At 36.6% G+C, this 16158-nt stretch overlaps 1 protein-coding gene across 2 annotated transcripts in view; it reads right to left on the bottom strand.

The window, feature by feature from the left end:
• Window positions 1-2274: 2274 nt before the first annotated feature.
• Window positions 2275-16158, bottom strand: part of LOC114146909 (adenylate cyclase type 1-like) — a 40144-nt gene continuing 26260 nt past the window's right edge. The window contains exons 5-20 of one of the 2 annotated variants that reach the window (XM_028021353.1): window positions 14635-14762; window positions 13425-13583; window positions 12816-12957; window positions 11704-11859; window positions 10701-10898; window positions 10023-10120; window positions 9827-9911; window positions 9276-9365; window positions 8692-8954; window positions 7317-7443; window positions 6769-6885; window positions 6485-6631; window positions 6295-6393; window positions 5460-5574; window positions 5258-5382; window positions 2275-4956 (exon numbers count right to left, since the gene is read on the bottom strand). In XM_028021353.1, coding sequence (XP_027877154.1) covers window positions 4540-4956; window positions 5258-5382; window positions 5460-5574; window positions 6295-6393; window positions 6485-6631; window positions 6769-6885; window positions 7317-7443; window positions 8692-8954; window positions 9276-9365; window positions 9827-9911; window positions 10023-10120; window positions 10701-10898; window positions 11704-11859; window positions 12816-12957; window positions 13425-13583; window positions 14635-14762 — 2466 coding nt within the window. In that variant the 3' untranslated portion in view covers window positions 2275-4539. Of the gene's footprint in view, window positions 4957-5257; window positions 5383-5459; window positions 5575-6294; window positions 6394-6484; window positions 6632-6723; window positions 6886-7316; window positions 7444-8691; window positions 8955-9275; window positions 9366-9826; window positions 9912-10022; window positions 10121-10700; window positions 10899-11703; window positions 11860-12815; window positions 12958-13424; window positions 13584-14634; window positions 14763-16158 lie in introns of both variants that reach the window. The other variant, XM_028021352.1, reaches the window with a different exon arrangement.

The following is a 16158-nucleotide window of genomic DNA, read 5'->3' on the forward strand; positions in this document are numbered from 1 at the left end:
TTTGTTAGCTAATTATTGCAATCAGGTGTGGGCACTTAACAGGATGGGATTTCTCTCCAACAAACAAAAATCCAACAGAAGCAGTTACTGAAATATTCTGCTTAACCCATCTGGCACCGGTAACTTTACAATGTTCAAAGTCACCTAAATCCCATTTTTCCACATTTTGGTGATCAATTTGAGCTTTAAAAAGTTATCTTCACCGTGTTAGCATTCCTAAATGCACTGAATAGCTGCCATGTGATGTATCTAAAGAAAACTAAAATCTTGACTAACTCAGCCTTTTAGAGGGATAATTTAACTTTTCTGCAGAGCTGTTATAAGCAGTCACTCAGTATTTTACATGCAGTAGACATCACTTGTTGTGAGTTTAGAGAAAGAGCTTACCTGATGGGCAGACTAATAGTTATTCAAATGAAGACCACGACTAAAGCAGGTTACTGCCATCTAAAAACTATATGAATCTTTCAGCTTTCACAGCAGTTCATTTAAAAACTGTCACAAGTTTTAGTTTTATACAAATAAAATTAGTTTTCATTGTTTGCTTTCGATACAATGTCACACACTCTGCTTGACATACCTTGAATCGCATATCCTCACTCTTTTTGTTGTAGTTTCAGCAAGGGTTTCCACTGTGGTTCTATTACCAGAAGCTTCTATTTTGAAGGAGAATCATTTTTTGAGTCTCCTAGCTGAGCAATGGACCTCTGCAGCTCTTCCAGAGTAACCGAGGGGGGTTCGCATCTCTAGACTGAAGCTTGTCTTGTCACAAAAAACATGTATTAGTAAATCTGTAGTTGAGGCATACACTTTCCATTTACAGTGCTTCACGAGATATGGAAATCTTGGGAAATTATTATATAACCTAATTATTATATGCCCTAAACTGCTTCAACCTCATCCACAACATATTTGTATTCATACAAAGATTAAAATTCACTGAAGTGGACTGCTTAGTAACTTGGTGACTTTCAAGGCTGCTAGAGATTTTATTTAGAAACATCGAATTAAAACTGACTAACTTCATCTGCACACAATCTTCATAGAGCCTTGCAACTGTAAAGAAGGTATAGGGAATTGATCTGTAACCATTTAACCCTAGTGTTAGCACAATTCTCAGATGGAGCGCAGAAAATATCAAAGGTGAAGCAGATCCCATCAGATCATCAATTTCTGAAACCACACAAAAAAACAATATAAAAGCGCACACAGGGTCAGTGCGACCCCGCCAGGCCACACACAGAGTAAAAAAAACCTAGATGGGTCTAGATGACCCCATCTCTTAAGGCCGCTGGAAGGTTAAAATAATTGATTCAACCCAATACCAAGTTTGTGGGTTATTTTAAAAAAAAAACAAACAAAAAAAACACCCAGTTGCATTTACATTAATAATTAGTATCAGTCACCCATAGTATGTGTCAAAAACCTAACCCAGCTCTGTTGTGTTCTATCTATCCATCCAGGTCTGAATCTATCTGTAATTTATTGAAAGATGGTAATTAAATTATATTTGTCTTGAAGATGTTTTATTTCATGTCTTAAAATTGAATCATAATGCACTCATAAAACAACAAAAAAATGCCGTACCTTATTTATCCTATATTTAGCATGTCAAAAACATTAGTATATGTTGATCTTCCTTTTGTTTTCTCCAAATTATTCATAATTTGCTTTAACTGTTGTAATTTTTAGTGTTTCATGCTAAGACCTCTGTAGAGCGGTATACAGGTCATTGACAGTTGACCAGAATTAGTTCAATTCCTCTGCAGACCAATAACAACTACCATGCTGTACTTTCTGTCAAATATTGCACAAGATACATGTTTGTTGACTTAACTGTTACACCGAGTGAACTCTACACAAACTCTGCATCAGTGCTGGGAAAACAATTTTTGGCTGCTGCCAGAGTTTAAGACATGATGATATTAATCTGGCTCCTAGCTTGCCAAGGTGCTCCCACGAAACATTTATTGTCTTGTGCATTCAGCTGCGTAAGCCAAAAACTGTTATTTTAAAACCAATTACGTGAAGAGAATAGAATGTGTAGCATAAAAATCTACTGAGTGTGACTAACAAGGAAAGATCCACACACAAAGCTGTTTGTTCACTGCATGTTGTTTGGTTGTTTCAGGAAGGAAACTCTATTGGGTAACACTAAAAATTGCTCCTTAAAAAATAAAAAAGGACCTCCTTTACACTGCTGGTCATAACATTTCCATTTTATACAGTCAGACAGAAGTTATTTCATTTCTTAAAATTCACAAAGCGCTCTCATATTTTATGCACCAATATTGTATTTATTACAAAATATTCAATAACTTTACACTGTACAAGATACAACATAGTTTACAGGTTTTGGCTATTTACAAAAAAAGATTATGATCTGCATATCAAAGTGAATAAATCTAAAAAGGCAAGTTGCAATCACTGTAAGCTTATTGAGTAAGGCAAAAAACTTGAAACGTGATGTAATCACACTTTTCCTTATCAAGTGAAGATGTCTATGCACTTAAAGATACAGGCTATAAAGATATCTGACATGCCTCATATTTATGAAACTGCATCTGAGAGATATGTGCTTAATGTTATTCTTAAATTCTAGCTTTATTATACTGAAAAGCAGTTGTACAGTAATGTATAAGCCTGAAAAAAAACATTAGCAGCTATAGACACGGCACCAAAGTTTCTGCAGCCTCAAGAAAATAAGGTAATGTACACAGACTAAGGATTTAAAACACTTAAAGGTCATGCATTTATAGAAGTGGTGTGCTTATTACCATGTAAGTGCTCCCTTGTGTATGGATGAATGCCATCCTTATCCCATTAGTCTACAGTGCCTTGTTAAGATAGCTGTACCCCTTGGATTTTCACATTTTCTCATTTAACAACCACAAACATCAATGTCCATTTTAAGGACTTTCTAGACCATCCCAAAGTAGAGCATTACTGATAAGCATCAGAGGTTTGTTTGTGAGCATTAGTGGGCAAGCAGAAACCAACAAACACAGTAGAAAAACCAGCAATAAAGTTGTGGAAAAGTTTAAAGAAGGGCTAGATTTTATAAACAAATATTCCAAACTTTGAACATCTGCTGATGCACTTCTCAGTCCATCTGCCAAAAATTGGAAAGAGTACAATATAACAAAAGAAGCCAAGCTTCTGTCAGCTATCTGAATTGAAAGACGTGCAAGATTATTCAGAAGCAACAAGAATGCCCATGGTGAGTGTTGATGAGCTGGAGAGATCCACAGCTTAGGTGGGAGATACTGTTGACAGAACAGCTTTTAGTGGTGAACCCCACAGACGTGTCCTTCATAGAAGAGTAGCAACGTAAAACTAGTATTGTTTCTGTGATTGATGCTATATAAATAAACTGAAATTATTTTTTTACTCCACTTCAGAGCCATACTCTACTTTGAGTTGGTCTTTCACATAAAATCGTATTAAAATCCATTAAAGTATGTGGCTGTAATGTGACAAAATGCGGAAATGTTCAAGTGGTATGAATAAATTTTCAAGGCACTGTATGTTCATGTGTGCTTATTGGTGTTCTGTGTAGTGTTTTTTTAAGTGAACCTTCTCATTTTGGCATGAAGTAGTTTCTGTGGCAGCACGCATTCAACATTCAGCTAACCTTTTTCACTCCTTCTAGCTCTTTTAGTGCATACCGACCGTGAAAACAGCCCCCCATCAGTTTATGCTGTTTTCATACACGTAACATTTACTTTAGACTCTGTGAATCCAGGTGATATCAAGACAAGACACTTTATAAATTGGTTAATAATGTTTGAAAGTAACAAGTGCAAGATCCCATCTCTGTTAAATTTCTAAAACTTAAAATCATTACTTTGGTTTTTCCTCTCGAGCAGAGTATCATCACTTATGGCTCTTGACATTTTTAAAAAAATCAAGCACTAAGATAAACTGCCGTATTTCATAAAAAGCCAGCTTCATCCGGTGAAAGGTGAGTACAAGAAGGATTTTGTGCTGTTTTGTTACAATTTCAAACTGAACACACATGCATACACACACTTATAATTATAAACATGCATGCCTTCATACACCAAAATATAAATAAACTGTTTTGTCTGTAAATAATGCAATATATCCTTGGCATAATCAGAAAGACAGTGCAAAAGCAAATGCATGATCAGTCTTTTTCTGGGTATCAATACACATATTCCTTGTACATGGAAATATGTACTTCATATAAAACAAGGTTGCACACATTACCTGGATATACCTGCACAGGAACCCGAGAACACCACAAATCTAATCATCTGATATAGCGATGTTCATAGAAAGTTGAGCAGTTCGGTGCATCTTTCTTCCCTTCACATCTCAACTCTGAATAGAGGCAATCAGTTAAGAAAATCTCTGAAAGCAAGTTTGATTGTCAGTTTTATAATACTTCAGCACGTTATCCTGACCGAAAACATCTTGGGTTATGTCAGGATCCTAGGATGTATGAGAAATCTGTGGACAGCCCTGACTTCTCCAGGTCTTCCCGCTGCATTTGAAACTGTCCTGTCATTCCTCCTACACTGCTACATCTGCAATGGCTGCCACAGCCTTGATTTGAATCTCTGTCACCTCTACATCGTCTTCATCTTCCACTTCACCTAGCACACAGGGTGAGGGGAGGCATGTTGCTTGGCTGTTGCTAATGTTGGCAGAGCTCGTCTGAAAGTTGCCTCCCATGCTGGCTTGAGCAGCCAGGCTGGCAGCGGAGGAGACGCTGCCCAGATGGGTCGGCACGCTTGTCTTGCCACAGGAATGGATGCGGCGTGCCAGGCTGGTGGAACGCATCACCGATGAAGTGGTTGCAGTGCCAATGCCCTGCACTTTACCTTCCAGAAAGTATGTCAGCATCTCACCTTTACCTTTTACACTGACTTTACCACGGCAGACTAAATCATAGTTGCTATTCAGCATACGATATACCTCCTCAGTCACCTGGAAAACAAAAGCATTGAACTTTACCATTTCTTTTTTTTAAAATGCACACTCGTTGGAAATGAATGTTCAACTTAAATTTGATTTTGATTCAGATCTATTAAACTATTTCAAACAAAACTACAGAAAATTAACTAAAAATCTGGTAGTTAGCTACACTTTCATTTAGAAATGTATGATTTAGAGATATGTGATAAATACAAAGCTTGCATTTGATATAGAACTTATGCTTGATATCTGTTATGCATTGTATTTTACTTACACAAGTAAAATACAATGCACCATTTAGTGTTTTATCTACCTGAATTTTTCCTGGTACACCGGTGCTGTCCATCCGACTGGCCACGTTCACTGTATTACCCCAGATGTCATACTGTGGTCGTCGTGCTCCAATCACCCCAGCAACTACTGGACCAACATTGATACCTGTCCAGGTATCAATTTACAGCAAATTGCCTTAGTATTCCTATTCACATTCAGAGTCATTTTGCTGGTCCACTTACCCACTCTGAGGACAAATTCATTGTACGATTGGTAGTTGATTTCATCCAACACGTCAAACATTTCTATGGCATAGTCTGCGATTGTGCTCAAATGGTCATAAACCGATTTTTTGGCCTGTAGAACAGAGAAATAGTAAGGCTCTGCATACAAATGTGTCTCCAATATAAAGGTGAGGTTGTATAACGTTATTAACAGAATCCACAAATCCATTACTTGTGGTAGAAAGATGCCATATGCAAATTGAAGGCTAATATAAAATCAGGCAGACTCTTCTTTTCATTCATTTTACAATTAATATCAGCTCCAACTGAAAATGTTGATGTTTGTCAGGCATAATATTATATTCCCATGTATTAAGTTTCCAAGCCAAAATACCTCTGAGTTACTAAGCTAAAGTAATATTTGTATTGAATCAGCTGTGACAATCTGCCCTGAGTTTGCCCAGAGCAGATTCAACTTTTGGATTTGTGCAACATCAAAATTGGTACATCCTTGTACTTATCCAAGTCTTGAAATTGTCCTCCCAGATAAGAATATGGTCTACAGCTTTTGCCAATGGGATTTTGTGTAGTAACATAGATGTTGTTTAGATGGGAAAGTGGCTTCAAACAGCAACAATGGCCTGTTCTGGAAGTGTAGTTAGTAAATTTTACCCCAAACTTCATTAGGTGTGAGTCTTTCATAATTTTTCTACCAATTTCCTGCAATATGACCTCCTTCCAAAACAAGTAAGGGAACTAATACTTCCAATACATAAATTTTCTTTTAAAAGCCCAAACAAACTCTTAAACATTCAGAAAAAAAAATCCCAAAGAAAGATAGATAAACAACCACCTTGGTGCCAATGGTGGGGACAAGCCCAACAGCTGCCATGTATGTACTGCCAATAGTTTTGATTTTCTCAATATCTTTATAGCACTCCTTGTCCATAAGCTGCAAAATGCACATTTAAGCAATAAATATTAGAATGAAAACCACATTCAAGCAACAAAAAGTCAAGTAAATCATAAGATGAAAAACATACCTCATCAAAGTCAGCAATGATTTCATTTAGCAGCCTCAGGCACTCCACTCCCATGTTGTTGCCATCCAGTTCAATGTAGAAATCATTAAAGTTTGGAATTGAGGCGAACAGGACACCAACTTGGGCGTAGGACTGATAGTATAGATCCTAATAAAAAACACAGAACCCCGTAAAAGAAAAAAACAAAGATGTCCCTTTGCGTCTTTATTATTTGTCTTGTTTCCTCTATTTTCATCTACCTGTTGGTCAGTCTGCCTGCATGCCTGTTTATTAGCATGGCTCACCATGTTTCTGGGGTTTGACATTAAGAAGTGTTGAGCCACATGGGCAGGCAGTAGATTGAAGAGAATCCTCCTGTTGTCCAGCTTTACTTTCTCCATCCCATCTCGTTCTTCCTCCGCCTGGCAGCACGCAAAAAAGAAACCAGCAGAGAATGCCTGAGTCTTTTTCACATTTTTACCACATGGGGTCAGTAAAATGCCTCCTCATAAAAACCCCAATTCAAAATTACATAGCAGCTATTTAAAAGGTCAAAAACAGTTTAAGTTTTAGATTTAATAGTTAGAACTTTAATGACACAGTGTGCACATACAACAGCAAGTGATTCCAAGTGAAACAAGGCCAGTAAAATGTTCTTACTCTTGTTTTTGCCAAAAAAATAAAAGAACCGGTTGCTGCCAGTAGCATTGAACCCCTCATTTTACCCAATATAATAAATCTGAAATGACAGAAATATGGCACCTGTGCTTAAACTTTGATTAAATTTCACAAATGTATGCCTCAAAACATGCACAGTACATTACACTTTGCACATCACTACACTCTTCCAAACCTGTACAGCCCAAAGGAAGTCCAAGCGCAGTTTGAGGTCAAGTTGTCTGGAGTGGAGGGCTAGGGCACTGACAAAGAGCAACAGAGACAGGATGGGCTCATAACCCCGGATGTGGAAAGACCCCCCACTGTGGAAGAGACCAACACAGAAGTTAGCAATAGACCAGACCACAAAGAAAACAACACAGGAGGGTTGACTGGACCCACCACAGCGCTAAGAAAGAGAGAGATCATAAGTCAAGATTAATTTGAATTACTTATAAAATTTCTCAAAATGAATTGTCATGCAGATAAAGTATTTGGCTGTAACTGCACATCAACAATATAAAGTGCACAAAAAGAAAACTCATTCTAAACTTGAGTCAGAATTTTCCAAAGCAAATTTCAGACCTAAGCTCCAATAATACTGTCCAAGCCCCTCCACTCTGAACTAATGTGGTCCCATCATCCAACCCACATTGTCCGTTCAGGCTTCTGATTTGGAACTAATAAGCATGTGTGCTGCTTCAAAGGGTGGAAAATGAAAGAGTGTGTGGGCTGAGGACAAGCAACAACTCCTCTACACACATACAGTACATCACAGCACACATACTGTAAATGCAACTGCAAATCTTGTTTATCTGTGCACTTCCTGTATTGAGCAAACAAAGAATAACACTTAGCATTTACAGCAATGTGATGATGGAATGACCCACACAACTCATACAACATCATTTTCCCATTAAGCTGTAGGTACATGCATTGTTGTAAATCTTTTTTTTCCCCTCAAATTTAGGTCAATACTCCAGTGGTTTGCTGCAAATCAAGATGTAATTTTTTAATGACTAAAATAAATATTTTCTAACAAATATATGCTATCCATTTTGTTAATAAGACTGCAGGCTATGAATTTAAATCTTACTGTCAGTTCTTAGGCATCATGTCCCATAAAGATATTTAAAAATTAAGTTTCAGTCTTTTACCATTTATCAAAAGTTACTATTCAGTAGCTTAAAATTTAACTCAGTATGCAAGAAGAGTTGTACACCCCTTGAAATTGCTTTTAGGAGTGTTAAAATGTAGCACTTAGCATAATAGAAAAGTCAATATGCCTTTCGGAAAAAGAAAGGGCTTTTTAGTTTTCCTATTTGATGTTTCTTTTTTTTTTTAAAGAAAAAGTTCATCCATGTATTCATATTGTCCACCCATTCATTACATAGTGCTATATAAAGTGATTACTTGGAAAGCTTGTTGTGATTTTTGCATTTAAAACCATTATTGCCAAGTTGAAATAGCAAACATGTCCCAAGGTATGCTTTAAATTAATCCATATATGTAGTATATATACTGTATATATATAAGTGTATGTTTAATGTATGACATGCTTTGAACCTTACCCCGCAGTCTTGCGAAAGCCACTGAGCTCCAGCACAGTGATGTACAGCACTCCCAAAAGGAGCATCAACGCCATCTTTGGCAACCAGGATACTCGCAGGAAAAGCGCTAATGTGAGGGTGCCCACTACACAGGAAAGAAAAGCATAGCGGGCCCCATCACAGGGCAGCTCGGCCATGGTGCGGTTGGCTCCCCTGTCCACATCTATGATGATAATGGAACTGTTTGAACTGGCACTTCCCCACATCCAGGGCATACAACCCACCTATGAATAGAGACAAACAATGCATAAATATACACAATATATGAGTTATACTTGAGAACATTATTCTAAACTGCAAATACTACCAATACTGTCTGCACTTTGCACAAGAAATATCAAATGAAAAGCAACATAAATCTAAGAATGCAAGCAGTTTTACTTTTAAAAACAGATTAATGTGGCTTGTCAATGTCTTGTTGAAGTAAACAAGGCATTTCTTGAAAGAAACACTAAAGCTTATATTTCTCTAAAACCTATAAAAGAAAATACTTGAAAAAACCTGAAATCTAATGTCACATTTTGGATATTTCTTTTGGGACTTACAACACAAGCCTGGGCCACAGCGTAAATTAAAAGCACTATAAGAAGACAGAGAGCAGTTCGAATCTGAATGGTCAGGCACCCCGGAAAACACTGAATATAAGAAAAAAAAGACAAAGACATTAAATCATCACCAGAGACCAGCATGCTTATATTTTATACACTGCTATTACTGTTCATCAAGAAAAAAAAAAACTAAGATGATAGGGCATATTATAGAATAGAACAGTTAGAAAATATTTAAAAAAAAGAACTTAAACTAATAATTAACAGCACAAGAGTGATTCAATTACAGCTGCAAGTGTTTAGTGCATGTCTGTATTTGCTTTGCACAGCTAGAGATAGTTTAGAAAAGCATGCTTAATGAAAAATCAACAGGTATAATAATATAATAAAATAAAACACATATGCAAAGCACAGTAAATACATAAACAATATTTAACGTGACAGCTTTGCAAATTGCTGATAACAGAAGACAATCAGTATATTAGAAAGAAGTGTGCAAAACAAATGTAATCAACCTACATAAAAGCTAAAGCAGGATCTGTGTTTACCTGTACTCTCGTGATATGCAGGTACATAATACAAGCTACAAGGAAACAGATGCAGAAGACGAGAAGGACAAGTACAACTGTGCCCCTGAATTCAATGAAAAACAAACAAAAAACACAGATAAGCAAAATAAGTTAACGATGCTTAGAGAATTTCAAAAGTTTCATGAGAAGAACAAATATTATCTGATGAACATACTGTGGAATGATGAGAAGATAAACAATTCCAAACAAGGCCGCTAGGATCAGAGAGAGAACCACTGCGCTAGTGAAGTACTCATCAGGAACCTGGTGGTACTAATGTAAAAGACCAGACAGGATTAAATGATTGAAGTTAGGGGAAAAAAAATAAAACATTTCTGTGACATAGGAATAAATGCTGTTAATGATTTACAAAGTATTTTTGAATTAATGTTTTTGTTTAATTAAATTCATTCATTTAATTTCAGGTAAAAGCTTTTTAGGACACAATTTATTAGGGTAAAAATACATAATTATTTCCCCATGAAATAATTTAATCTTCATTTTTTATATAGTAAATCCACCTGTTAATAGATTCTACTAAAGTAACCAGAAGACATTTTTACTTAAAGGGAGCTGAAGTATGTTTAAACATTAAGGTTTGTTTTTTTCAATACTTTACATGTATTTTTTTCATACTATCAAAATGTTTTCTCTTAGAAATATGAGAATAACTAAAATTTAAGTAGCCCGAAGAAAAAGATGTTTTCAGAACTTTCAGATTCCCTGGAGAACTAAAGTCAGCTTTTGATTATGACAAAAAAAAAGATCTTTACTGGAAACAAGATATCAAGACATAAACAGAGGCTCTAGGCTCTACTAATTCTCAATCTAGGTAGCATGTTGAATGCCTCACCCTCTGCTCCCGCTCAGAGCACTTATACATGAGTGTGAGGAAGTTGAGGTCTGCTGTGTCGGACTCCGTTTGGCGGGCCTCAATCAGCCGGCCAATGTAGCGGTTGACCCTGGTTCTAGGACTGCTCTGGATCAGGTTAGCCTGGTTAGCATTGGAGCGGTTCCTCAATTTTTGTGGAGCTGTTCGCATGGCTCTCCGCTGAATGAAGCAAAAAAAAAGAAAAATAATAATAATAAAATAAAAAAAATCACTTAACAAATACACTGCTGCACTGTTTATTCTACCCAGTACTTCATTATTATCATATTAAAAACAAAGATAAATAAGAGTCAAGAGTGAATAAGAGCAGCTGATTATGCTTTCAAAGTTTATCATTAAAAGCATCACATTGTGTCTATGTGTCTTCAGCAGCCAGAAAATTTTATTTCTGGGCATTGAACCTAAGTCAAAGACTAATGTGTCTGTTGTGCTACAGCAGGTTTGTCAGGATCTAAATACGTTTGCTTTCCGATCAGAATATACTGATTGAGGTGTTTAAATGACACATTTTTATTCCGATCACTTGTTTATTTCAATTACTTTTAAAGGTACTTTAAAAGTACCTTGATGGTGGTAACATACATTTTAGCCACATCTGCCCTGTGGCAGACTGACAGAAGTGAGGCTGCTGTCTCTTGTTTATGTGTAAAAATGCCAGACCAGATCTAGCAATGAAGTGTAGGAATGAGGTGGTCAGCAAGTTAAATGGCTAATTATTTTTAAATGCATCACATCTAAACTTTCCTGCTATATTTTATACAATCATAGTGTTTCTTTTTAGCAATTTTCAGACTACAACTGACAGAAATTAAGTACTTATGACATAAAATAACAAGTTTCATTAAACATATACTTATATATCTAAATTTTATTGAGAGAATTATTGATCTAGAACAACAAAATAAAAAATATACATATATTGTGAAGAATTCACCAATAAGTCAACCCAAAGCAGTTTTATTACCTTATCGCCATCCTCACAGTTCATGACATTGGAGAATGGAATCTCAGCCTTGAACATCTTCCTGCAGTGCATGAGTTGCACCAGTAAGTAGCAAACGGTTTTGAACTTCATCTTTTTGGCAGGCTTTATATCCGAAAGAATCAATCCTGGAAATATCTGTCACCAGAATGAGCACAAGGATTAAGTCACAAAACCCTGCAGTAAAATCTTGACTATGTGCAAGTCTATGACTAGAACTCATAGACAACCACAGAGCATACAGACACACATGCAATCTTTATCACAGAGCTTAGAAATGGTTAAACGGAGGCAGTCTAATCCCATAGGACCCCTTTTTTAATTTTAGGACAACTGATCTCAAACCTGTTTTAGAAAATGTGAAAAAGATTAAGTGTACATTAATGGGTTTGAGGAAGCGCTAGTGGGATTTGCAACATAATTTATATGCTTTGTTTGAGATCCGTCCCTGCAGTAGTGGCAGTCTATCGAACACCACAGTTTGAGCATATCTTTGCCTGAGCCATTACTTTTATGAAGCTAAGCCATTAGCTACATTAATCAGATTAGTAAAGTATCTTATATTGCAAAGAGAGGAAAAAATACTGGGATATGAAACTGTGAACCTGCATGAAAGCCTTATCTTTCAAAAGCAAAATTGGCTGACAGAAATAATGAAGAAAGTCGAATGATACATTCAAGCCGAAAAAAGGGGAGAGTTGAACAGAGAATTGAACTTCCCTGCTTGTGGCACATCTGCTGGAGTTATGTGTATTTCTCTTCAGCTTTGTCCAAGTGTGCAAATTTGAGATGATGGATTCCACTGGCTGTGTTTCTTTTCTTTATAATCTAGCAAAATGCTTTACATGAATCAAAACTAACACGTGTACTGAGAAAATCCTAGCTCAAGTTGAAGAGTACATTAGTTTGTAGATCTTGGCACAATAATAATGAGAGCTACAGTTCCACTGTGCCCTGACATAATGTACATGCCTTTCTAAGCTCTATTGGAGGTTCAAAATGTTTGTAACTAAAAACAGGGTCTCAATAATAGGTCATAGTAAAACAAAAGATGCATTGTATAATATTAATCAGTCATTCCAAATAGAAAATACCTTCCGTCGGTGAGATGGCACAATAAAGAAAGTTTCTATTTCATGCTTCTGGAGAAAGGCGTTCCTTTCATGGCCATTTCCAGGTTCTACCTCATAGTCTCCATTTAGGCACTCAAGTGTTGATCTGGTGATGTGAACTTTTCTGCAATGCAAACAAGGCAAGTTTAACATAAATGAGGCAAATCTGAAAAAAACTCAACAGCAGACAGAAATTATTAAAATCTATCCATCTATCAATTCATTATCTTGTGCTTAATCTGGGGTCGGGTAGTGGGGGCAGCAGCCTACGCTGAGAGACCAAAAGTATCCCTCTCCTCATCCATCAACATTGTCCCTTTGGTATGTCCTGGGTCTTCCTCTGGGCCTCCCTCCAGTGGGATGTGTCCAGAAGAGGCATCCGGGAGGCAGCCCAACAGATGCCTGAGCCACCTTAACTACGCCCATGCTCCTCACGAAGAAAATCGAGAGGAGCACGGGAGTGCTACTATTTTCCTCTTCATACAAAAAAAAATCTATGCCACTAACTTAGCAATTCTGATTCTGATTAAACCTTTTAAGGCCTCGACATATAAACACTTGTCAATATTTTTTATCTATAATTGCACTAACCCTGGTAGTCCTCCAGCTTCCATCACATTGGCCAGCGTCACATCATTTGACCAGACGTCATATTGCCATTTCCTGAGCCCCAGCACTCCGCACAGCACTCGGCCAGTGTGCAGACCCACACGCATGTTAAGGTTGACTTCTGTTGCCTCTGCAACTGACCTGCGGGACCATGCATGAAATGATTTGGGTGAAAATGTCATGGAAGAGTATATATGGTACTGTAAATATAAAGTATATATAGGAACTATATACAGTAAAAGTACAAGATAAAGTTTTAATGATGGATTGCACTGTTTCACAACTGCTTTTTTTAAAAAATAATTGAAATAGAAGAGCTGGACTCTTCTCCACAATTTAAAACTTCAACAAAGATATCATAAGTAATTATTTGAAATCATAACACTTTTGTCATCATCTTTTATCCGTATGAGACAGCTTGAAAATAGGCCTACTCATCATATCTGATGTCTCTTATGATGAAAAATAAATGGGCGGCAAGTGATGATTCCTTTGATAAGTAGGCTACGTGAAAAAGATAATTTTCTTTTTTTCCCAAAATATATTGTAAGTTCTTGCATAAAGATGCATCCACAGACCCACAAGACAGTTTTCTAGCTCATTATTGCAGGATGTGTATATTAATATTTAAGCTACGTATGTCTACAACAATTGCAGTTTTAATTAATACAGCCTCCATCTTGCGCAAGAAATTTTATGAGCACATGCTTCAATCAAACCACCATGTAAAAGCAATGTATAAAATCTTTACTTACTATAACTGAGCACAACCTAATAGTGATCAATCTTCTCTAAAAATATACTACCACCACTCACAGAGGGTAAAAAAAGTAACTGTCATTATTTGGTCTCAGAAACCAAATGAAAATCTCAAACATAACATACCTGGGGCAATTTTCTACGTTACTATTGGAGGAAAAATATGTCTAAATGTTTCTAGCAGATTGTAAATACAGCAGACTTAACTTTGTCCCCGTGTTTATCCATCATTTGGGCAATAATCTATCTCCCAAACTACTTGATGACAAAAGTAACATTGCGTATGCACTTTCCCTAAAAAAGTATTTGCCTCAAGAATAACAGCAATTCAGATTTTGAAATGTACATTCAACAATAAAACATAGCTCATATTGTTCTTCCCACTCATAGTGCTTAAACAGATAAAATCAGACACTATCCAAGAAAAACTCACGTTATAGTGTCGATCATGTCCAAACCCATTTCAACACAGCAGTGAGCATGGTCAGTCTTGGGTTGAGTCAGCCCTGACACGCAGTAGTAACAATCCCCCAGTATCTTAATCCTGCGACAATGATTCTCCTATTAATCAAAAAGAGAGATTGAACAAGTTGACAAGTTGTTATCCGATATCGAAAAAGGATGAATCTGTATGTGATTCAGAGACATATTAGTTTTAGGCATTTCTTTTTTCGCTCTACATTTTTATTGTTATTTTTTTCAGTTCACCAAGAAATGTTCAAGGATTCCTTCAAAACATGTCTATTAAACTCTATTACATGCTTGACATTGTTACAAACAACACAAATGTTACATTTTACAGCTTTTATGTCATGTTAAATTTTATATTTTCAAGTTGTTGAAAAGTTTGTTGATTATATCAGTCTCAGGCCAATATCCTCTTACCTTACAGTACCTTGGAAAGGTACAGCTTGACAGTTACTTTGTCACACAAACCAACCAAAAAAATTTATGCATTTTGTAACAGACCGATGCAAAAAATAAGGAATAGCTGTGAAGTACAGGGTAAATGAAACATGGTTTTCGACATTTTTTTGAAAAACCAAATTACTCCACAATAAATTCCACTGCAAACATGTTCTTTCAGAAGTCACCTTATTATTATGTAGACTTCTCTTGTCATTCTCAATATGAATACAAATGGTTGGTGAAGGTTAACAAAGGCATGTTAGAGAACAGTAGTGAACAAATAGAATCATGAAGCCCATGATTCTGCTTGTTCAAACAGATCAGGAATAAAGTTGTGTAAAGGTTTAAAGCAGAACCAGCTTGAAAACAATGCTGCAAACTTTGAAATATTTTATTCATTAAAAAAAAGTCTGACACAAAGTTTGTGTAGCCCAAGAATTTAGACCAACGCATTCTGCTTTGTTTTGTATAAAAGCATCCGCTCTTGAGAGAACTTCCCCATCACTTAAAAATGGTCTAACTGCACAGTTTACAGTTTACATATACATTGTTGTTTAGTGGCTTCTCTTGGGCTGACATGTCCATTTCCTAATCTATTACCTAATAAACATTTTTTTAGACGTTTAAATTGCACTGGCACTAACAGCTCCCACGATGCGATGGATCTGTCTCATTTTAGGAAATAAGGTGAGTCACTCACTCTTTGGAACAATAAGCAGCAGTGTGGAAAGATGGCTTACAAATATAGCCTTTCATTAGAGGATATTAACAACAGACATTCATTTTACCAGGGAGACCAGGTTACCGTGGGCGCCTCCTCATAACCCTTCATTGTTTCCATTAAGGTAATGGGATTGCTGCCCATGCATGTGTAGAGCACAAAGACTCATAATTATGCACACTGGTGGATACGAGACAGGATGGACACTATTTTTATCACGGAAACCATGAGAGTTTCAGTAGAGCTGAAGAGTTAGAGGTTGTTCCATGTCTCGGATGATTTACCTGCTGTGAAAAGGAGGAAGCGTTTATTCTTAGACACTAACCT

The sequence above is a fragment of the Xiphophorus couchianus genome, chromosome 6 (genome assembly GCF_001444195.1).
Source record: "Xiphophorus couchianus chromosome 6, X_couchianus-1.0, whole genome shotgun sequence".
Taxonomy (NCBI): Eukaryota; Metazoa; Chordata; class Actinopteri; order Cyprinodontiformes; family Poeciliidae; genus Xiphophorus; species Xiphophorus couchianus.